General features: G+C 42.1%; 1 protein-coding gene across 2 annotated transcripts in view; it reads right to left on the bottom strand.

Annotated features, from left to right (window-relative positions):
• The window catches only part of TNKS (tankyrase), a 127,942-nt gene extending 107,184 nt beyond the window's left edge, over nucleotides 1-20,758 (bottom strand). Inside the window, exons 1-2 of one of the 2 annotated variants that reach the window (XM_068187316.1) lie at nucleotides 20,207-20,758; nucleotides 12,311-12,535 (exon numbers count right to left, since the gene is read on the bottom strand). In XM_068187316.1, coding sequence (XP_068043417.1) covers nucleotides 12,311-12,535; nucleotides 20,207-20,696 — 715 coding nt within the window. In that variant the 5' untranslated portion in view covers nucleotides 20,697-20,758. The remainder of the gene's footprint in view (nucleotides 1-12,310; nucleotides 12,536-20,206) is intronic. The other variant, XM_068187317.1, reaches the window with a different exon arrangement.
• Nucleotides 20,759-25,325: the final 4,567 nt, after the last annotated feature.

Genomic DNA, 25,325 nt, shown 5'->3' with positions numbered 1-25,325 from the left:
GCAGTTCCCTCCACTCTAAGTGAAGCTCAGATTGAAGACCACTTGAGATACCTGAACATTTATCAGTCCATAGGACCCAGTGAGATGTATCCCAGGGTTCTGAAGGCATAGGCTGATGTTGAAATGGCCAAGCAATTTTCAGTCATATCCAAGAAGTCTTAGCAGTAAGGCAAATCCCTAGACTGGAAAAATGTCAGACCCATTTTGAAAAAAGGTAAAAAGGAAGATCCTGGAAACTACCAATCAAGCAGCCTCATTCCACAACCAGTAAAATCATGTAAGATTCTCCTGGAAGACACATCAAAACACATGGAAGACAGGGAGCTGCTCAGAGACAGAAAGAGCAGATCATGCCTGACTCATTTGGTAGCCTCCCACAATGAAATTATTCCATCAGTCGACAAAGGAAAAGCTACAGATGTCATCCACCTGAACCTCTTGCAAAGCTGGAGCATCCAGAGAAGTTGTGGATACCCGTCACTGGAAGTGTTCAAGGTCAAGCTGCCCAGGGTTTTGAGCAACCTGATCTGGTGAACACTATCCCTACTCATGGTAGGGGATATGGCCTACGTGATCTTTAAAGGTCCCTTGCAGCTCAAACCATTCTTTGATTGTAATCCTGCAAGCCAGTTCCTGGAGATCCACAGTTTTAAAATTTATACAGATAGATAGTGTTAAATGGTCATTTTCAAGTAAAAGACAGCAAGCTCTCATTTAAAAATGTTACTTGGACCAAATGTGATATGATCTGGACAAATACAGCACCTGCTTGCATGTTTCTGTTACTGTGTCATTAGATACATTATTGCAGCAACTGTTGGGGATTCAGTATGTGGGAGGAGACAATAAACACAGGCAGCTCAGAATATGGCTCTCCTAGCAGAGGCATTTCTTGCTTTACAGCTAAAATGCTCATTTGGTCCAGGCAGGCTCAGAGGACAGCCTAACAAGTATCTCCCTTCATTGACAAAGATCTGATCTTTGAAAAGCAGCTTCTCATGATGCCACACACTGCAGAAACTGCACTACAGCAACAAGATGCAATACCAAACCAAGCAGAGGCCCAGTAAAAGATTAAGTGGAAACAACACTTGGAGATCAGGTTCCTTCAGCTTATTTGAACAATCTACAGAAAGAGGCTTCAAGGCAGCAGCAAGAAAAGAAGCATCGTGAACAAGGTCTCTTGGTACCACCTTTTTGCTTGTTTGTTTTGAAGAGAAAAAACGATCTAAAAAAAAAAAAAAGGAAAATTACATAGCATCATTTTGAAAGCATCTTAACTTATTTTAACTCCTAATTTTTCAGAAAGACTCTTCTGTCTCAGTCACTGTTTGCCCCAGAAGTACTTTCAGACTTTGCTCAATGAAGTTTCAACATCTTAGCAAGACAACCTAACTTCCTGTCTGTATCTACATACCATAAACCTCTCTTCTTAACATACTGCAAGACTTCAATGCATTCTAGTCTTAAGTTGGCACTAGATGTTCCAGAGATCAGACTTATCTAATCAAAGCAAGGTAAGGGGAAGGGATCTGACCCAGACAACCAAAACCACAAGTATCACTGCCACAACAAGAATTCTTCCAGCAGGTGAAGAACATACTTTTTTGAAAGGCTCCCTCCTCCTTCTGTGATTGCCTTCAGGTCTCGCCCCATAAGTAGGTGCATCCTGAGTTACACAATCCTGAGTAACACGCTCTAGGGAATCCTGCTTGAGCAGGGAAGTTGGACTGGATCACCTCCAATGGTTCTTACCAACCTTACTCATTCTGTGATTTTAACTATGATTAATTTTCTGCATGTAGGAAGCACTATGAAATTGCTCCCTGGTATGCCAGTTCTGCCTACCTGTGATTAAATATGCATAGAAAGAAAGAACATGCAGAAGGTTCCAGAGCCTGTAGGCAGCAAAGCAGAGGCTCATAATATCCTTCGGCCCTCAGAGAAAGAGACAGAGTAGATTGCTCAGCCTACATGAACAGCAATTCAAAGCCTTGATCTTGCCTCAACTTCATGAACAAAATATCCCCGTTTCATTTTTCTGATGTAACAGTTTTCAAGCTAAAATTTTCCTTTCCAGCTAAGAGTGAGAACAAAAGTATATGCAGATTATGTAGAATGCGGTCTTCTAGAAAGCCACCTCAAAACCTAAGTGCAATTGCTGTTCTTTTGTTTGTGGTTCTTTTACATCATGTAAGAGACAGTGCTGCCATTCCAAAACACTTCCCCTAAGAACACTATCTGCACAAAAAGCTGTGTAGTGTAAAAGAAGTTATGGGGGTTCCACAATGAAACTGCAAAATACAAACACTCTAGAAGCTTCTTGTAGGAAAAAAAAAGAAAAGGAAAGGAAAAAAAATGGAAAACCTTTCATTGAGCTAGCAAGCAATGAAAGACAGTACACTAAGCATTTATTTAATCCCATTTATTTGCAGCCATGCACATGCACTCCTTTAACACTGAATCACAGTGAAACATGGAACAGTTGTGGTCAAACAGACTTGTGTAGATTATCCTCCCTACTGCAGCTGAGCCACCTAGACTCAGTTGCCCAGGACTCTGTCCAAATGGCTTTTCAGTATCTCCAAGGAAGGAGATTCCACAACTTCTCTGGCCAACCAGTGATTACTTGTCCTGATGACAAAAAGTGTTTCCTGGTATTCAGAAGGAACCTCCCACATTTTGATTTATGGCCATTTCACAAAAGTGCTTAAGAATCATATCTCAGTGTGTTTGAGTAGTCACCTGGAACACATATACTGTTAAGTGTGTAAAATGGAATAGAAGACCCTTTCATCAAAAGAGGTCAAAAAAACCTAATAAAAACCATTTAGCTCCTTTGTAGATGGTACGGATTGAGGACTCACTATGTGAAATCACAACCCCTTTTTCTTGCAAGCAACAATTCAGTAACTACTTAAACTTCAAGCAATTGGTTTAATATACCATACTGAACAGCTAGAAATCTGAACTGCTGTCCAACTGTCTGAGCAATTTATGTTTTCACCTATATCCCAAGCTGAAAGCTGCTTTAAGGACAATTCTTCATTGCTTGGTCCCAATTTAACTTTTCTCTGAACAAATTCATCTTTCTATTTCAAGTTTTATCCAAATAAATGTCAGCTATAATCCTGACATCCCACTTGACAGATTAAGAGCCCTGCTTTCAGAGTCCTTGAAAAGCAAAAGCAGTCACTGAGGCAAATTAGGTCAACAAAGAACATCCTAGGAGGAAAAGGAATTGAAGAGAGTTAAGAGAAACCAAAGATTAATTCCAGTCTCCTGCATAAGAGAAAATTATGGCATGGTCCTCTTCCCAGTGAAGTTTGAGGAGGAAAAAAGTCTTTGTGGAAGCCAAGTTACAGATTGCATGTGAAATTAGCTGTGTGGCTATCAGAAGGCACTATTTGCCAGTGAACCAAAATCTAACACCTGAGAACCAACACGAACAAAGACATCTTAAAAGTCTGAGAACCTGTCCTGGATCTATCATTTTTCCAAAACAGAAAAGCACCTGAAAAAAACATTCATTGAAAGGCTTTAAACCCTAGCAGCAGCTCTCATGCCATCATTCAGTGAGGCAAGCACAAGATGGGGAAAAAACAACCATCAAACCCCAGAATAACTGGTCATATACATTCAGTATCCTGAACTATAATACTACAGTTAGGTCAAGAGTACTATGGCTAACCAAGGAACTGCTCAGTACTGCTTGCTTGGACAAGACATCAGCAAAACATGAAGACTACACACAGCAGCATGAAGAGCAGGATTCATATCAGACATCTCAGCCTTGCTGCTGCATGGTACATTCGTATAAACACAGAGAAACAATGAATTACAGAAGTCTGTGCTTTTCAATCACAAGTCCTAGCTGCACGAATAGCTGAAGACCACCCAAAACAAGAGGCAAGAGCTCAGTATTTCCAGTAGGTTTCAAGCACCCACAGTTTATTTTGCACACTTGCTTTACAGAAAAACCAAATCATTAAAAAGAGATACCTTCCTTTACTTACTACATGACAAAGATTTATTTGCCTACACATTTTTAAAAGCAAGACTTTTATATCCTGTAGTAATACTTTAATCAATGTTTTCCATTAGCCTAAGAAAGCACCTGAAACTTCTGCTAGAATGTGCTCCACTCATTTGTGCCCTTAACATCTACACATATATCTACAGATTGTTTTTAAACCACATATGAACTGCATTAAGGACCACACAGTTCCACTAAGAAGCTAAAGTGGATATTGCTACAGTAATCAGAAGCATTGTCCCATAACATTAATTATTTCTGCAACATATTTAGAAAGCCATTCTGAACTCATACTGGACATCTGAAAGCAGTTTCAGTGTCTGCAAGAGGACCATCTGTTCCATTACTTTGTTCCAAATGATATGCAACTTCTTCCCCTCCCTCTCAATTTGCAAATAGCTAACATCAGCACTCTTGAAGCCCTTAACTTCCCAGAAAGACCCTATAGCAAATTTTCCAGTCATGTTTGCATATTATCATACCACCTTCTTCAATGCAAGAAATCAGATTCTGATTTGACAAATGCTTGTAAAGAAACATCATAAAATAAATTACTCTTTTCTTTGTCCTCCACAGATCCTCCTGTGCCAAGCAAGCATACAAGGAAAAAAAGTTGTTTTCTTGACACCTGAATTTTGAAAAAGAAAACAGGACTGAGAAAAAGTCTATAACCTAGATAGGTCTGAACATATTAACTACCAATACAATTTAAACCTAACAGAGGGAAAGACAGCTTTCAAATTATGCATTGCATTAAATCCCAGATAAAGCACCTGATTTGTGCATCATCCTCTCTGCTTTTACTTTTTGCTTTTTTACAAAATTTACTGTTGATTTTGTTCCTGAAGAGGATTTAACCTGAGGATTAATTCAGCTCAATGTTTGGTCCTTGTAAAAAAAATGCTGTGGCTGGGCACTTCCACCTTGCATCAATGATCCACTTATTTTAAGGTTCCTTGCACTCCAAGACCTTTCTTTGTTGGGTACATATGTGTGACTGAGACTGCTCAGAGATATTTCTTCCAAAAGTGTCTATCACAGCTACACATGCACAGGTACCAGCGTACAGAAACTCCTGGAGACAACACTCCATAATGGACCCATCTGCACACAGATGTCACACACTGAAGAGGTACCCTTCTCATACAGGAATTGATCCATTTCCCTCATGTCTTTCTGCCCAAGTCCACCAGGGAGCACTGCAGATGTATATGCCATGGCAGAATGCCCCAAACCATTGTCTGTTGTCACTTTTGACAAAAGCCCTGTTGTCTCACACTCCAGTCTATTGTTACTATGACAACAGTATTACAATGCCTCCCAATTACCAATGTATTATTTCAGTCGTGGATTCCTCCACCCCCAACAGCTCACAGAGAAGGCAGCCTTATTCTCAGGTCTCTTTCAATAGGGCAAGTCTGAACTACAGACAACTGAACTACACCGTAGATGCAAAAAATGTGAGACTCAGCCCTCGAGCTTTCATTTCTGTGATGAATATTAACATTTAGAAGCTAGCATAGCTTAAACAAGCGGCTAGAGGACATGAAACTATTTTAAACCAGGAACAAGTACTTAATTGAGACAACAAAAGTATTCTTCCACTCAAGCTAAAACAAGGAATTTTCATCCTGTGTCTGCTATCATGCAAGGTTCCTTTAAGAAAGGCCCTATGAAGAAACAGTATGAGAAGCATATTAGGTGTTTGAGTCACTAGGTATGCACCAACTTAAAATTACTTTGCTACTCAAAGAAACAGGGTTCCAAACAAAAGCTGTAACTTACACAACAGAAACAGACCAAAATAATTCCTTACAGTCTGATGAGTCTGCTTCCACAGCTGATTTGTCTTTAATCAGTATCTGAATAATAAATACTATTAAGAATAGCTAGGATTTTTATTTTGCATACTGGGACATATAAGAGATAGATGCTGTTAACAAGGACTGCTTGTGGTTAAGCTTATCAAATACAAAGTATCTTTCATATCAACATTAACTGCAGCTAACAGATAGGAAACCTCCACAATGTAGGGATTAATTCATGTCCTCCTAATAGAGCAAAACTCACAATTCTGATACACAAGAACAACCTAAAGCTCTTTAAACTTTTCTGCAACTTAAAGTTCAAATATAAGTCACTGTATCCCCACAACACACTATGAACAGTCAGTAACAGTAGTACCCCAGTAGTTCAAAAGTCAAAGCAGGAATAGTAACAATCTTAAGAATATTCTGATATAAACAGCAACAGTTAAAACATTTTACATTTTAAAGTACTTACTTGAGAGCATTTTCCAATGATTTTACAAGCCTCTGAACATCAGTTATCCAGGAAAGCTCTAGGAATCTAAGCTTCCTTCTAGAACACGAGCTCTCCAATGGAGTCTTCAGGAATTCAGTACATCTCTCCCACAAACAGCATGCATAACCTGATCCCAATGGAGCTCAATTATCAACCTCCCCTCTAATTCTTATTAAGGAGCTACTAGTCTTCTTACAGGCTTCTGTCTGTCTAGCGGATAAATCTAAGTCAGTTTAATTAATTTTCAGTTAAGACACCAAGTCTTATTCCTGTCATCCCACCTCTAAAAAGAACTGGTCACTATACAATTTTGCTCCTTGACAGCGCTTCTTATGATTTTTTTTTTTTAATTACTGTTTTTCAGGTAGTAAAATCAGACACTGCTTTAACTTTTACAGTAATACAGCTCCTTTCCTTGGAAACACTCTGAGCATTCTAAAATCTCTTAAGATAAAATTACCATAAACTGCAATAATGTCACTATTTGCTGTACAAGCCTTCTTTGCAAGGTGACCAAACAAATGAGAAGTTCGAAGATTTTTGTAGTGCAATGATTTTACCATTTCTACAATTCCTTTAAGGTTCACTGTGAGCAGCTTCTACCCATAAAGTATCTTTCATAGATTTTTTTTTTTTAATCCTAACAGAAGGTTTATCTGCCCTGCAGAAAGGGGTCACATAATACTCCCTCCACATCTTTCACTCAAAACATGTATACAAGCAGCAGGTAATAACTAATGAATTCTTCTCCTTCTTCATTTGTGAGGAAGCACAGCAGGGTGAGGAATGTTTTGACATGCTTATAAAGAGGCATTTAAATAATAGTAATCCCTACATTAAGGGCACGACCTATACATCAGAAAAGCTGTTAGCTTAAAAAAGTTTTAGCTTGCCTGCTTGCTCTATCTTTCAAGTGCAAAAAGGGTAAAGAAGAAAAAATCAACTTACACAGAAATTCTCTGGTCAAAAAGATACAAATGCACCTTGACAGTACCATTAGAGGTCACTTCATAGCACTGGAACAGTAAATTCATCATGCCACTGGATCTTTACCGTAGATTTTATAACTAGCCTGAGGAAGCCAGTAAAAACACTAGTCTCGAGTCACATTAAGTAATTCTGGGTGGATCCTTTTAACAATGCATGGGCTGAAAGTGATTTTTAAAAACTTTTACAGCTTTGTACAGTGATGAAGGGAGCTTTTCAGAAGACAGAATATTTTATTTCCCTAACATTACTACAGTACTCTGCATGTTCAGATCCGTAAATCATGGCATCACCACAGATATGCTTGTGTTTGCATATTTTGAAGGATGCCCTGAAAAACTAAGCAGGTGTATGACACCTGAGATAATACTGAGCCTAGCAGTCCTATAGATATCAACACTTAATTGGAGATCCATACAGGGAAAAAAGAAAATCTCTGCAAGAACTGCTACAGCTTCTGCAGAAACAAATGCACTGGAGGGCAAAGCAAACCCGGACAAACTGCATAAGCACAGCTTCTCTAAGGTTATTTTTAGCCTAGTTTTTTTTAACAAGAACAAAACACAACTGTGCTACGCAAATAGTTTTAAAGGAGCTGTTAACACACAGGAACTACCTTGAACTACTCCCATGCAGTGCTCAGCAACCAGAAAACCAAACCAGAAAGAAAATTAGGTTACCCTATAAATCTACTTCACCCGTTTTTGGTGTCCAATCCCCCATACCAACCCCTCACCCAAAAAAAAAAAAATGGCTGGGGGTGGAAGAAGGCAGGAGGCAGAAAAAACAGAATATTCAACAGGATGACTTAACAGAAGACTATGTTTTTCAGCCTGGAAAAGAGACATCTGATAGAAGAAAAAAAGATATCTATAAAATCACAAAGGACATGCAAACTGCAAACAGAAATGACTGCTCACTAATTCTCATTAAAGTCCTGAACAGCTTGCAATAAAAGTCACCAAGAAATCAAAAATAATTTCCTTTTCAAAAAAAGGAAAGGTTGTTTTCTTTCAGCAAGACTTTTAAGCTGTAAAATTCTCTTGCCACAGAACACCTTCAAAGCCAAAAGTATGACAGCATTTAAAAAGTGAATTAGAGCTTTCAAGTATTTTGTACACTAATTGCTATGCAACACAGTTCAAATGCAGCCTCTTTATCAAGTTCCTAAATTGCTGATTGCCATGGGAAAGGATACATTCAAGGCTTTTACAGTCTCAGATCATGAGCTTCATTTCTTGAAAAAAAATGAGATATGCAGTCTTCATGTGAGAGTCTATGCTCAGTCAGACTGAAGAAACATAATTCTTTCTCCACAGCCCAATATGCAGAACAGTCACTACCCTGACATCACAGCATTCCTCCAAATGCACATTGCAGAGTTCAGCACTCATCCACTATTCCAGGACAAAATACAACACTGAGATACAAAACCACTTTTCATTAGCTCTAGAAGCAGTTCACAGACACTGAAAATCTATCTTTCTGACAGATAAAGCAATCCTAGAAGTCATAAATACTGGAGGATGCTAATGATTGGTTCCAGTGCTTCAATAAATTTAGTCCAGAAACTGATTACATAAAGCAAACAGTGTTTTCAAGTGTAACTACCTGGCAACTAAACAGACCTGCAGTGACTGAATACATTGCAAGAGATGGTCAGCAAAGCAGCTGAGTACCACTTACCAAGACCTTCCCTTCCAGAACAGAACACAATAGCAACTGCCACCTAGGAGCGCCAATACTCCTCCCATACTCAGCACCTCTCCCTACACTGTCCTACAACTGCAATATGCAATCAGTAAAACAGAAGAAAAAGAACTCACATGAGCTATTTGCTGTCTTACAGTTTCCTGGGTGCACAGTCTGGTGAGTTTTCATCAGTTCATATATACTTATTTCTACACAAGCTTCCTCCAGTGGCAGGGTTTGTACCTATTACTCTGAACTCTGCACAAAAGCTGAGCACCTACAGTACCTTTAGGACAAATATAGACACTCCATTCCAACGCTTGCGCTAGACACAAGAGTGTTCTACTGCTGGAGTCACTACGTGTCTTTTGCTGGTCTTCCTGCCAGGCTTCAATGTCTTGAATTTTTCTCTGAAAAATCATTATTCATGAATATGCAGCATCTCCACGCTCTGTTCAGTTATTACTTTTTCCCTTTTTGACATGTAAAGTGACCAAAAAAAGCGTTCATGCTACATGTGGTACAGAAAATATGCAGGCTGGCGTGGCAAAGAAGCAGCAAAGGAGAGAAGGTAAAGTGGAAAATTCTCACTCATTTTATCATTTTTAAGAAGATGCCAAGAGTAGGTAGCCAAAAAATAGGTGAGATGACTAATTTCTACACAGTCTATCACTTTTCAAACAGACATCCAAATTCAGCAAAAAATTCCAGTAACATCAGGATTTCCCGTTCTTCAAACAATGCTTTTTAAAAAGCACACCCTGCTTGTTTAAAAAGAAGGGCTCCAAGGATCTGTTCTTTGAATTTTAATTTTTTTTAAACAGACCAGTTTCTTCCATCATATCAGTTGCAACAGTATATACTTAAGGCATAAACAGCAGTACTGTACAATGTATACCAAAAACCTATTACAATATTCCTAGTCAGCATTCAGACCCTAAAACATTGTTGCATTATCCTGGTGTAAAACATATTCCTTCAAAAGACTTTTAAATTAAAGCTGAAGACCTAAAATACAAGTTTTATATAAAACTGCTAGAAAGAAACAGGAATTCTGTCGAAGACAGCAAAACATGCTTGCCCACTAGATATAAATTGCAAAATCACTACAAACATGAAAGAATAGGCTTCTTTGTCTAGACTCACGTCCTACCAGTTTTATAGAATCAAGTCAATCCGAAAGTAGCATCATACTACAATACATACAATACATCTGGTGCCTGGTGACACTGCCTTTAGTAGGAACTCTCACCCTGACAAATGAAATATCTGACTGAAGTACAACATACATGGATAACTGTAACTAAACCAAGCACAACAGCATCATGCTTGCTTGCTTAAAATAAATTATTAAAAAATGCCCCAAAATTCCTCCAGAGCTACTTGGAGGCAGATTGGAGAAGAATTGTGTGTAGTGCTACAAGCCTGCTCACTGCTTCCAAGGAACTCTAAAACTGCTCCAGACAGCAGAAGAGCTTTGGGATTTGATCAGCAAGTATTACATGCTGAACATTTACGTATCCATGGATAATACCCTAAGTCTAGCATCAACATTTAGAGTTACAGATCTAACCTGTGCACAGAATACATAATTTAATCCTGTACTTCCTTTCACCAAGTCCACAACCTCTTGCTGAATTAAGAGTGAACTTTAAAAGGTACCATCAGTTCACTGATTACAGAAATTAAATCTAAATATCTTAAATTTCTACCAGTGTTGTACATCAAAATGGATGTATCACAATCTGCCTCTTCATCTGACCTAGCCCAACTCCTCCTGAATATCAAAGTCTTTAAACAAACCACCCAAAGTAACACTACCCATGCTGCCTTGCCCTGCCAAATCCTAAAACCTCTGTCACAACCAATCTATAAACACAAAAATGTGCTGCTGCACCCTTTCCTGCTCTAATACAAGGTTTCAAAAACTGAAAAAGACAAATATTTTCAAAGCAAAAGATCAATTTTCTATTCAGCTTCTTAGTGTCAAACTTTCTTCTATTTTATTTGGATTTTCAGTCAGCAGTTCCCAAAATCAGGCTGTCTCCAGCACAAAACAGACCAAAGTAATTACTTCCTTTAAGTCCCATACTAGACTCCAGTTACTGACTGAAATTAAACTTACTTTTCTATTCAACATTGTGACAGTACACTGTCACTGGAACCTACTATATCAATGGATCTCATCCCACATATTGCTGCATAATCAGCTATATTCAATTTCTATAGAATATTCTCCATGTTTTACCTTGCATACAGAGATAAAATCACATTGCTTGTAAAATAAAGAAACAGACTGAAAAATTATATTATGGTGTTACCTCCAATATTCTTTCACTCAATTTCTGGTGTTTATTTTAAAGTAATTACTTAAATATTGCAATAAAGCTAACACAAGATTTCATTTGGTAAGTTTTGTAGCTTCCTGTGAAGGGATTCTATATAATAAACCTTTCAGAAAAAAAGGCATTATCTGAAAGTCGGATAATTGTGTCTTGTCATCTGGATAACACATAGAATGTATAGTTCATAAGCTTAAATGAAGTGCCTAAAAGTCAGGCTTTCCTTTACACATTTGATTTAAAAGAAATGGTGAACATATAATTTTATTCAGGTTAGTAGATGTTAAAAGAGTGCAAGCTCACAAAACTGCTCTGAGTGTAAAAAACAAAAACAGAAGTTCCTATTTAGAAAGTACTACTAAGGACAGGAAAAAAAAACACAGAAGTTAAAGACATCCTGACTGAAAAAGCTCTTTACATGTTCTGAACAAATTTTAAACAGCTGAAGTGCTCAATTTTATTTGAAATTGCTTTGGCTCCAGGCTAAAAAACACATACTGAAAATAGATCACTACTGAACAATGGTGTCCTGTAAATTGTTCTGGAAAGTGCCAAAGGACCAAGTTGTTCCTCCATACTGCATGGAATGAAAGGTTTACCATCTTCCTAACCACTACTACAACACATAGAGCAGCCAAAAAAAACAAGGACTTTATCTAGTAAAGCTAGTTTTCTTGACAACAACCAAGAAAGACAAACCTACATTCAGATTTTAAATACTGTAATTTAACAAACAAGGAGACTTCATCCAAAGTGCAAACTTTGTATTACAGACCAAGAAAATGTTAAATTACTATCACTATACCTATCACTATACCTACCCACTAGATTAGAAGTAGTTCACTTTTAAGACAAGCAATATCTTTCATCCCAAGTTCAGCACATAAACAATTACAGCTTCACAAAACAATCAGGTAAAATTTCAACCTAACAAATGACAGACACTTACCAATACACACATCTATTTTCCCCTTGATAGCAGCCTCATGCAAAGGAGTGTAGTTCCAGTTGTCCCTAGCGTTTGGGTCTGCCCCCTGACACAGCAGCAGACTGACCACTTCTGCATGCCCAAAGGAGCAGGCGTTGTGCAGGGGTATCAGTCCTCCGTCGTCACGAGCATGAACGTTGGCTCCTGTCTGCAGCAAGTGCTCTACAACATCCTTCCTTCCAAAACCTGCAAGAGAACATATTTCTGTTCATTTGTCTGGCAAAACAACATGATTTAGTACCCACTCTTGGTTCAGTGTACATTATTCATGTCCCTCATCTACTTCTTAGCTCATTTCACCATCAAGTCAGACTCTGTTCACCTGCTCAAACAACAGCTAGACAATTCACTAACAGTCATGACAGAACAGAACTTGTGTTCTATCTGAGCCTGTCACTCTATCTCATTAATAAGATCTACAAGGCTGAGCATGCTGAATGATGAGAGGGATGCAAGGAGAGTAACAGGCACATCAGTTGTACCCTCTGTTGCATTCACCCAACTAGGGTTTCCACTTAAAACCTCCCATCAGTTCGTCAAAAGTTTTCACATAGTAATAGTTTACAGACAACCTAATTACTAATATTCACAAAAGACACATAGTTCTTTGCCAAATTTTCATAAAGTTTGGTAAAAAAAAAAATCAACTGACTTCCCTGAAGAACTGGAATAATGCTTTGCCTGGTGATCAAGCAATTTGATCAGTGTAAGTACAGCTGAACTGTTTCCCCCACCACCCAATTAATGACACTAACTCAATATAGCAAGAACTCCTCCAAATGCCAATTCCAATCTCTGCAAAGCTGCTATGTGCACAGTTTGACTTATGACATAGAAGACTTATGATTCTCATTAGGTGTTTTTCCTCTTCCCTTTCACCTCCTTAATTTAAGGACAAGACTCCAAAAGGAGTTAAATTTTACAGAATTGTATAATCACAGGTTAAGCACACTTGTAGGTATCACCAGGACCTTAAGCAAAACTGGAAAGATGCTCTTATTAAAAGTAATCCCACTTGTTAGAGCACTAAACACAGTTTATATGGGAATAGAAGCCCTTGAGGTAGAGGAGCACTCTTAGACACACGATCTTTTCAAAATGGTTTTATGCTATAAGCAAACGGTGAAGGAAAGCCAAGCTAAGTCACTGTGTGTCACTGCTTTACTACCACACACACCAGGATCAGACCTTTTCCCAAGCACTTCTCCCACTTCACTAGACAGAAAACAATTTAACTGAGTGATTTAACTAAGTAAACTAAAAAGCCTTCAAGCTGGGAAAAAGTACACATGGTTCAATATTACTGAAGGTCTAAGATTTTGAATTTATATTCTCTTATAAATTCATTCAAAAAAAATTTAAATGGGAAGGAGACATGTTGCACAAAGTATTAAAAGATAATTCAAGAGAACAAGTTACTAGTCACAAAGAAAGCAAGTCGAAGCTTTCTACTAAGTAATATACTTGTGACACTAACGAAGTTCATGTACCACAAATGCTACCAAAAACAAAAGAAAAAATTTCAAACTCAAGGCCAGTAATTTATTGATTCATCTTTTTTTTTAACATGAAAATGTGTGCATTTCGTGGGCTCTGAGGCTCTAAGACTGCCAGGATGTTTCCTAATTGACTATGCAATTTGCATTCCTCATTGTATCCATATGAATCCAGCTGAAAATTGTTAACCCCATTTTAAGTCGCACAAGGCAGAATTAAACAGTGACTTGGCTTTACAAACACCTGTGTGAGGTCAGACATCTCTTCTATGACAAGGACATAGGGGACACTTGCAACAAGTTGAGTCAGAGTAGTTTCAGAATGATGTCTCAAGCAAAGCTTTCCAGAGCAATGTAATCTAATTTGCTCTACACTGCAGCACAGGTGCAGTGGTTGATTCAGGTGTCTCTGTGCAGAGTGGAAGTGTGTCATAAGTTACCAACTACCTCTTGCCATTTCCTGGCTCTCCCTCAAGCAACACTCAGTCGCAACTTAGATCAGCTCTGCCTCTGCAGCTGCTTATCTTACTCATATATGTCAAAGCAGCTTGTATTTTTATGATTAACAGCTTACTAGCTGCCAAACCAACTTGATCAGCTCTCTTAAACTCTGACCACTGACTGCTTCCCAACCCAAGTGAGATCCCTTTACCTTCAAGATTAAAGCTGTATACTCCAGAAATTTTCTGGAGCATAATTATTTATGCTAGCCTTCACAAAGTGATTAGACTTCCTACAGTTATTATCAGTGATATCAAAGGCATGCTTAGAACAAAACTGCTTTCCCTCAGCTGCTTTCTGCCATTACTACACACATAAGCAGAAAGAAAACAAGCTGTATCACTGATGCTTTAACAAGTCATCTTAAATCAGGTTTCTCCAAGCCTGAGCTTCAGTAACCAAGAACATTCCACTCTGTGATCCCAGTTCCATAACTTCCAAAAGCCATTCCTGGAAGCTTCTACCTCTTCTTGGTACAGAAGCGGGCATTAAGCCACAGTTCAGCAATCATTAGTAGTACTCTCTACATCCCTGGGTAAAACACTAGAAAGAGACCACCTGTAAAGCTAAAAGAATGTGTTGCACAAGAATGTGAGGAGCTAACTTCCTGATCAAAAAAAAAGTTTAACTTCCTCTTAAATGGGTGTGGAACTGGACAGGCTTATAACTGTGGCTATACGAAGAAACTGAGTAGGACTCAGCTTACTTCTACCAGGTCCATCCACCTAGTCACTTCTGAAAGAGGTGCTATTATTAATTATTTACCAGTAAGGACTAGGTCTAAAAACATATGAACCAAGGAGTCAGCAGGAAATACGTATGTATCCTTTTGTAGGGCCCAATGTTGTTTTAAAAGGGAAAAAGCAAGTCTGTTACCAAGCTGGCTCAAGGAAAAAGCTCAGATTTCAGAAAAACGCTCACAGGAGTCCTCCCCATCCAGGTATATTAATAGTAAAAATGTCACAGAAAATCATCTTTGGCATGTGAGTGCTCTGCATGGAGGACGATACACACAGAGCCATGAATGCATCACAGTCAGCCTGCTTCAAACATAATGAACCAACATAGGTACTTCAACTTGCAAACCACATAATGATGCACAGGATGTATCTTTGGCTGAAAAGTAAAGTCAGACCATCCCATACAAATTGTACCTAAAACGTGACACATCATCACAGACTAAAATCACCCAACTATTAAAAAAAAGTCAATAGCATTCTCAACAGGAAAAAAGAGAAAATCTACCTGTCATACAGTTGTCAGGATCCATCCCTGTACAGGCCACCAATTGTTAGCATTAGTGCTTGGCACCAATTGAGGTGGATGGCAACTGACTGTCACTGTTAGCTTATTGTCTTACTGTAAGACTTCCATACCTTCTGTCTGTGAGCTCTCACAGGCAGCTCCTCACAACACTGACTCCTTTTCTCTTTCTCACACAGGCTGGCTGACTCCTACCTATCCCTATCACGACCACCTGACCCTTTCTGTCCCTAGCAGACATACTAACCTTTACTGTCCCTAACATGAACACCTGACCCTTTCTGTCCCTAGCAGACATACTAACCCTTACTGTCCCTAACATGAACACCTGACCCTTTCTGTCCCTAGCAGTACATACCAACCCTTACTGTCCCTAACATGAACACCTGACCCTTTCTGTCCCTAGCAGACATACTAACCCTTACTGTCCCTAACATGAACACCTGACCCTTTCTGTCCCTAGCAGACATACTAACCCTTACTGTCCCTAACATGAACACCTGACCCTTTCTGTCCCTAGCAGACATACTAACCCTTACTGTCCCTAACATGAACACCTGACCCTTTCTGTCCCTAGCAGACATACTAACCCTTACTGACCCTAACATGAACACCTGACCCTTGCTCCTCACAGCAACACAACCAACTGACTCCAACTCTCCTCTCGACCAGCTAACCCACCCTTTTATAACACCCATCCTTACTGGACCATCCTTATTGGACACAGCTGTGCCCTATTAAAGGCAAGGCTGTTCCTACTCTTTGGTAATTAGTACAGGGTCAACTCCTTAGGGGTAAGATTGCCTTCAGCACTGTCTCTATTCTCCTACAATCCATCCTTCCACACATACACACAGAAAAACCAAATCATTTGGTTATGCTGGCAAAAGAGGTATTTTATCAACTATGTGTCAACAACACCATCAAATGCAGAACTGTCGGGCCAGTTTACAAGAACAGAAAACACTGTTGTTACAAGTACTTCCAGCCACTGAAGGGCAGACAGTACAGTAAAGATGTTCTTATTTTGGTGAAATAAACAATGACAGTTAAGATCTTTCTCAAGGAAAAGAGGTAACATGTTTAGATCAAAGGAATGCAGTAGAAAGACAAGTGAGTGAAAAAGTGTGTCTCATTCAACCCAGTTTGAAGAAGAAAATCGCTAAGCAGAACACAGAACATTCCAGTGAAGAGGGTGCAAAGTACAAGAGAAAACAAGTTACTTCTAACACAAGTTAACAGTTCAATTATTTAATGAACTCCTTAGCATAGGATGATCCTCTAATAACATTTAAAAGCTGGGGTTTTTTCAGACAATTGCTAAGCTACAAACTGCAAAAAGAGTACTCAGAGAAGTATCATATGAAGAGAGTAACTGTATAACTGTTCTCTAGGTATCTGCTTTTGGCCACCAGTATTGATAAAAAGTTAAGCCAAACATACCTTTGTCCATGCTTAGCACAGCTGCTTTAAAAAAAATTAGTAAGCTAGTTTTTATTTAAATAAACTGAATGTAAAAGCTATGCATACATTAATACCTCCACTTAATTTCTTTTTTTGTACATGTTTTAAAGTCACTCAATCACTTTCAAGTCTTTAAAACCTGCTTTTTGGGTGCTGCTGGACAATATCTAAAGCCTGCACTAGTACCAGAGACCCAAATACCCTGCAATCCACACAGCAGTTGAGACAGTACTGAGTTTTCCCCTTTCCAAGCAAGGAGGATGAAAGGAAAATTATGCTTTGCTCAACCTCTTCCTGCTTGCAAGAGAGGCCTCTATAACTGTGATATTGCCTCAGTATTAATTTCTCCTTTATTAATAGCTACCCAAAGCAGGTCAGATTTATTCAGCATGCTACTTGACACTTCAACACAGAGCTGAAGAACAACTTCCCCTTTATTCAGTTCAACTGGCAGTTCAGGTATCCCAAACAAAGAAAATGTGAATAAAACTGTTGCTCCAGTTTGATGCAGCCACGCACAATTTATCTGGAAGTGAATAATGGGCAGGTGACTGACTCCTAGAAACAGATTCAGACCTATCCCCAGCTTTTAAAATAATTGGTAACAGATTTCAGCTCTCCAGCTTACACCTATGCCAAGGATTCTGAATGCTCTCAGAAGTCCCTCTTTTTATAGTCCTGCCACAAGAAAGGACATAAAGGTGATTTTTAAATTAGAAACCTTACAAAGCCTAAGGAAACCCAAACTTAATATTTTTTACAAGGAACTATAACTGGTGAAGTTATCCTTCCCTATTACAGTAAAAGAACTTAACTGCCTGGCATTGCTGCCAAGATAGACATCACAAAAAACAGACTGAGCTGGGGAGAAATCAAGTACCCTGTGAGAGGGGGAAGGAAAAAAAAAAAAAATCAGTACCAAAAACGGGAAATGAAGACAAATTTAGAAGAATTCCTCTTTCACAAATCACAACATCAGAAGTGAAACTCTGTTCACCTAAGAGTTTAGCTTCAAGAAGTTTGAAAAAAGCTGTTTAAAACACGACATCCTGCACTCTCATCCACCTATTCCCTACTGAAGGCCATACAATCCACACCTATGCATGGCTCATAAACATGGGCTGTTATCCAAAACACAGCTTCCTATACACAGCAGACTGCTATGCTCATAAGCAAACAAGTTTTATCTTACCTTTGGCCCACAAAGGAGATCAAATCAACACACTGCATCACTGGCAGGTATACACTGCTTAAGATCAGCTGCATTCAAACAACATGCTTGCTTACAGGCCTTTCTAAAACGCACAATCTCAAGATCTATGCAATAAGAAATCTGCCTAGTGCTCTTACATGTCTAATCCACTGGCACCAGACAAGCAGCAATTTGAGATAAAGGAGGTATGATATCTAAGGGAAGTCTTTAAATCTAGAAAAATAGATAAGGGAATTTGTTAGACACAAGAACTTCACCTGCTATTTTCCTCATGGTACAACAAATCATCTTCCACTGCTATTACAGTAACATCTTAATAACATTACCAAATTTCAAAACCTTACCCCCTCAAGTAAGTTTTGTCTATTTCTTCTCTAATCAGAGCAGACATTACCTGCTGCAGCTTCAGCACTACAGTTTGTACAGGTACTGAAGTTACAAGCTGAGATCTCAGAGATTTAGGGGAAGCAGCAAGACCCAACTTTAAGTCTGAATCCAAAATTATCAAAGCAGACCCAAGCCTTCCAAAACATTAAGAACTTCATAAGTACACATGCAGTTGGTACCAGCATTATGTTCAGGGCTCATCAAAATTAAGTCCATCTCCATACCAAGAAGTTTGCTGTGTTTTAAACTCCACTTGCTTAAGCCCCATTTCAGCAGTAGAGCTCAGGGATCAGAGAAGAACGGAAAGAAAACCGCTCAGGACCAAAAGTTTCCTTAGGGGCATTGTCAAATACCTCTTGTACTTTGAAAATGAAAATAAACCCATACAATCTCAGGGTGTGTTATGTAACTGATAAACTGTACAGCACTATTCAGAGTGCCAGACAACATTGTGCCTTAAAATGTTCATTTTGCTACTGATTTCAACAGTGATTTAGAGCCACATGCCAGCACTTAAACACTGATCACTCAATACAGACTTGTTAATTATCTTAATTTACGTGTACCAGTGCACCACAAAGCTCAAGCTAGATCTGTGTGCTTCACTGTGTAAGGTTCAGATCTGTAACACTGTGCCACACCTCAGAGAGCTCTCAGACTGAGCACAGACCTAGCAATTGTACAAGCCCTGAGTTAGGAGTAATGATTTAAAATACTTTCTTAATTTTACTTTTATCATGAATTTTGTGTGCCTTGTGCCCCCAGTGAAGAATACACCCTGTAGCAAATATTTTTTTATGAACTGCAGTAGTCTAGTTACAGCTCTATTTGCCAAAAGGTAATATTTACTTCCAGTTAGTCTACATTGTTGGACCTTACTGCTAAATTACTTTTATAACATTAACTCGGATCACAATGACATCTCTTTTCTGCACAAAGAGGTATATTCTTTCCTGGACACATCTGTAACTTATACGGTTCAGCTGTTCCACTTGATCCCTTTCCCCAGCTTATTCAGACCACAAGGGATGCAGATATCAACCAGTAAACCATGCTGATATGAAAGAAGTCACAAAGTACAAGGCATCAAAACTGATTCCCATGAAGTGCATGTGCAACACAAGAGTTCCTGAGGTGTTACAATACAGGTGAAACCCTTACTTCAAGTCAACTCTGTCCTGAATTTCAGTTTATTGCTTCCTAAGTCCACTGCACAAGTTTGCAGCAGCCCGTGGATATCAAACACAGAGATCACTGTCCATACTTTTAGATCCTAGAGTCTCTTTACGCTACCAGGATGTCCTCTCCCACTGGTCTCACCCAGAGGAAGGGGACTTAACAGCCATCTCCCTACAGCCTGTAGCGAAACGCCGCCGGGGAAGAGAGTGTGCTCACACTCTTCCAGCTTAGGCTTGCCCACTCCCGGATCACCGAGGCGCTGGAGGCCCCCTGCCCGAAGCTATTCCAGGGGAACCCTGCCTGTCCCGCTCGCTGTCACTGCCCCGGCCGGGCACGGGAGGCCCCGGTACCCACCGGCGGCGAAGTGGAGCGGCGTGGACTTGCGCCCCGCCATGTCCTTGGCGTTCACGTTGCCCGTGTCCACCAGGCGCTTCACGCGCGTCACGTCCCCATTCCGGCAGGCCTCCAGCAGCTCGCGGAACGCCCCGCTCGCCGCGCCCGGCCCCGCCGCTTCTGGACTCTCCGCCGCCGGGCTCGACGCCGCCGACGACGACGCGGACGAGGACGACGAAGACGAGGAAGAGCCGCTGGAGCTGCTGCCCGAGCCCGGCGGCGGGGCAGGCGCGGCGGCGCCCGAACCCTCCGCGCACTCTGCGGCCGGGGGCCGGTCCGCGTCGGGGGGCGCCTCGCCCTCGGGGCCGGCCAGGCTGTGGCGCTGCGCGGCCGGTGCCAGGCTGGGGCTGCGCGGCGGCGAGGCGGCGGTGGGCGGCGGGGAGGCCGGGCCGGGCGGTGGGTGGTGGTGGTGATGGTGGTGCTGGGAGCGACGCGGCGGCACCGCCGCCATCTTCGCGCCGCTCCGCCCCTCCCGGTCCCGTCACTGCGGCAACGGCGCCGCCCCGCCCGCGCTTCCGCCCGCCCGCCAACCCCGAGCGCCGCGCACGGACGTGACGCCCGCGCGGGGCCCGCGGGGCGCGGCCGCACCGGCCCCGGCACCGCCCCGCGCGGGGCGCGCCTGCCCCCTGCCGGCCGCGGCGGGCGGGACGGGGCGGAGCCCGCGGAGGGGCGGGACGGGGCGGGGCGGGCGGAGCCCCGGGCGGGGCCGAGCCCGAGCGGGGCGGGCGGAGCCCCGAGCGGGGCCGAGCCCGAGCGGGGCGGGCGGAGCCCCGGGCGGGGCCGAGCCCGAGCGGGGCGGGCGGAGCCCCGGGCGGGACCGAGCCCGAGCGGGGCGGGCGGAGCCCCGGGCGGGGCCGAGCCCGAGCGGGGCGGGCGGAGCCCCGGGCGGGGCCGGCGCTGCCCGGGAACCGCGTCCCCTCCGCGGTTGCCGGGCCGGGAGAGGGGCGGGACGGCAACTCCTCAGACATGACCTCGGAGGAGAGGGCGAGGAGCGGTGCTCCCCTGCGGAGCCCGCTGTAGGGGCGAGGCAGCCTTCTTCCGCCTCCACGGCACGATCCGGCTGCGACACCAGAATCTGGGCAGCTGCTTCTTCGCAGCCGCCGTTCATGTCAAAACTCCAGAAGAACTTTGCAAGCAAATTTTACCACCCCATGGTCAGACCCAGGCTTTGCGAGGTACTTATGAGGCATCGGTATGAACTTGTTCAGCTCACCGCTGGCTTTCCACAATTCATATTTCACCATCCAGGTGCTTTTGTGGCATCAGTGACAAATCACATTCTTTTACTGGTCACACTAGAGGTGGATGGGTTACCCGGCCCCCATGGGTAGCCAGCCCTTGGCCTGGTGCTCACCTCCCTTCCCCTGCAGGCGATCCAGCCGGCAGCGTGGCTTCATAGAATCACAGAATCGTAGAATGTTATGGGCTTGGAATGGACCTTAAATATGTAGTCCCGACATCTCCTGCCATAGGCAGAGAACACCTTCCTCAAGGCCATTCAAGGTTTTATCCAACCTGGCTTTGAACACGGCTTCATTCCTGTACAGCTCCTTTCCTAAAGCCAGGAAATGATGGAGTGAGACTAGGAGAGAAAGCTGATGGAGAAACCTAAGTGGAGCCTGGCAGTTCTTTAAAAGTTGATTAGCTAAGCTGAAAGGCCACTTCTTCACTCATTCCAGGGAGGAAAGCAGCACTGGCGCAGAGCCCATTGGCTAGAGCAAGGCAGTCACTAAAAAGCCACATGGAGCAAATGGTGGAGAGAGGCCAAGTGGGGAACACTCCATCTGCTCAGAAACAACACAGTGTGGAGAGCTGGAACAGGAAGCTGGGGCAGCCAGGCAGAAGGTTACCTGGGGTAACCAGTGCTAAAAGATAAGGAAGAGAAATCTAGGGATATCAGGGATCAAAAGATGCCCTCTGAATGAGCATATCTGAACAACATGGGCAGAAGCAGAAGCATTTAAATAAGGATTTTGGTTTGGATTTGGAAAGCAGAAGAAAGCTGAGATCACAGTTCTTCTGGCTTTCTGATATCTAGGGAGGATATAAACACCAATTACGGTTTAAGTCGGAAAGCTCCAACAGTTGTCACTGAGAGATCACTAATCTGTGAGAAAAGGGAGATTCCATTGACAGGAGTAATGTCAACAGCAACAATTTCTGGAAAATTCTCAGTACACCTGGTTGGGCAGCAGCCACAGGTCAGAGAATGGGAAGAGTGATGAGGAATTCCTGTTAAAAGGAGTGAATATGGCCAGCCAGCCTCACCCTAGTAAATACATCTGCCTTAGCTGTTTGGTAGCAAAAGGGCTTTAGGACGTGTTTGCATAGCACCATGTGATGTGCTGAAGAAGCACTGATAGGTCTAGTGCTGGGAGCATAGAAAATCAGAAAATAGGAATTCAGAATAAATTGGGATCTGGTCTAGTGCTACTAAGTACCTTTCTGCTCATAATGAGAAGGGAGGCATTAAATCAGTTCCCATGACTAGTGGAGAAGCAAATGAACATCCATTTGAATGTGCGCACCTCGGTTCTTGTTTGTCCCACAACTTACAAGGCATGGGCCTTGACCAGGCGCTGAGAGAGCTCAGCAGGACCTCCCTGGCACCTGAATCTGTACAGCTTCTGCTTCACAGCTGCTTTTCATTTCAAAATTCCAAAAGGACTTTGCAAGCTAATTGCAACATCCCCCTTTGTCAGAACCAAGCTTTGTAAGATATTTAACAGTCCAGAGCATCAGCATGCACTTGTTCAGCTCACCACTGGCTTCCCACAGTTTCTACCCTTTCCCACCCTCCAATTGCTTTTGTGGCATCAGTGGCAAAAAAACTCATATTCCTTTGCTCTCTTTGTATTTCCCATAAACCAAGGCATCATTTTTATGAAATGAATAGGTATGCAAACATTTATTCTACTTCCCAAAAGACTTTTAAAAATACAAGTAGTATTTTTAAAATTGGGGATCCATGGTGGCCTTAAAATGTAATTGTTGGTTGTAGGATTGAGTAAGGAATGCTATACTCGGGGTCAACCTTCAAAAGAAGGCCAGAGAGGTATTGGTGGATGAAAAATGGGACATGAGCCAGCAATGTGTACTCACAGCCTACAAAGCCAGTTGTGTACTGGGCTGCATAAAATGAAGCATGGCCAGCAGGTCAAGGGAGATTCTTCCCCTCTAATCCTCTCCTGTGAGACCCCACCTGGAGTACTATATCCTGCTCTGGGGTCCTCTAGACCTGTTCAAGCAGGTCCACACAAGGGCTACAAAGATGATCAGAGGGCTGAAGCACCTCTCCTATTAAGACAGACTGAGAGCTGGGTTGTTCAGCCTGGAGATGAGAAGCCTCCAGGGAGACATCATTGTATCCTTCCAGTACTTAAAGCAGGCTTATAAGAAAAAGGGGAGAAGGACTTCTACACAGGCATGTAGTGACAGAACAAGGGGGAACAGTTTTAAACTAAAAGAGGAGAGATTTAGATTAGATGTTAGGAAGAGATTCTTTACCACGAGGGTGGTGAGGCACTGGAACAGGTTGCCCTGAGGAGTTATGGATGCGCTGCCTCCAGAAGTGTTCAAGGCCAGTCGAGATGGGGCTTTGAGCAACCTGACCTAGTTGAAGATGTCCCTTCCCAAGGCAAGGGGGTTGGATTTGATCATGTTTAAAGGTTCCTTCCAACAGAAACCTTCCTGTAATTCTATGAAAGGAATTCCTGTGTCTAGGAAGAAACAAGCAAAGCAATTAGGATTCACAGTATGGGACCTACCTATGGGGAAGTGGGACCTGGTCGTGGGTTACATAGGGCAGTTCTGGGGATGCACCTCCTCTTCAGACTCCCACATTTGGGTGGCGGTCCCTATCCTATTGCATTCCCAAATTTCTCCTTAGTCTTCCTGCCCCACAAGTACGGTCCCACTGCTCCCCTGCAGAAGGCTGAGGCAAACAGCAGTGCTATTCACCCCAGTCTTTCTCTTTCCCCTGCCCAGAACATGTCCAGAATCTCTTCAAGTGCTGCCATCGCCATTTGTATATGGCTTGTTAAGCCTTAGGGTAGATTCATAGCACTCCTGCAGAAATGTTGGGGAAAATAGTGTGGAGGATGCAGTTCTGGGCAAAATTTTATCCTCACGGGATTTCTACTTAAGGTTGAGGAGGAACATGTGGAGGATCTTTGAAAGCAGTCAGTCAACCCATTGCTTGTTCCCCAGCCAGCCGCTGAGCCCTTGGAAACAAGAATTGGTGCCAAAGCAGGACCCTGGGGTTTCTAACAAGTGGGCTGTGTGTCTGGTGGTGCAGAGAGCATGCAGTCTCCCAAGGGCCTGCCAGCCTTGTTCTCCGCCAGTGCCAGAGCCTGTGAGCTTTGCACTGGCCCACAGCACACCCTGCATCTGCTTACCACAGCAGCTTGGCGCTTCTGTTGAGCTGATTTAAGTTCATGTCCTGTCACAAGCAGCTGGTTACATTTGCACCTCTTGTCCTACAAGGGCCTAAAATATTGTTGATTACTCAGTGTCTTTTGCCTGACCCAGGAAGAAGGTGCTTTACATAGAAATCTTATTAATGATGCAGGTGCAGGGCTCAGTAAAGTGGAAGCACTTCAGATTTCATCTGAATAATTAAATTCCATCAATAGGATTTTGCAGGACTACTATTTAAAATTAATAACTGCAAATGCAATTCTGACATATAATGGAACCCACTGAAATGGGATTTTTTTTTAAATATAAAATGCTTTATAGATTTCCTGGCAATTTTACAGCCACCTGGCTGTAAGTCCCAGCTGATCCTAAGCAGCAAGAGAGGGGTTTGGTGTGGTTTCTGAATATTTTTAACCTCCAAAATTAGGAAATGGCTCCAAAACCAGCATCCATCATGCTGATGCTCATGTTTAATGGACCTCTAGTAAGCTGATGAGTGAATTGAGAGGAAATGAGGAAGTCATTGGAAAAATATGTCTCCTCTGCCTAAGAAGATGGGAAGATAAGGGATCATCTAGGTCTGTGACAAAAGCCACATTTGCTGAGAAATAAAATCTTCCTTTTCCCCAGAAACTACCTATCTCATTCCCTATTGGCAGCT

The sequence above is a fragment of the Anomalospiza imberbis genome, chromosome 4 (assembly GCF_031753505.1).
Source record: "Anomalospiza imberbis isolate Cuckoo-Finch-1a 21T00152 chromosome 4, ASM3175350v1, whole genome shotgun sequence".
Classification (NCBI taxonomy): domain Eukaryota; kingdom Metazoa; phylum Chordata; class Aves; order Passeriformes; family Viduidae; genus Anomalospiza; species Anomalospiza imberbis.
This window is presented reverse-complemented; position numbering and strand designations above follow the sequence as displayed.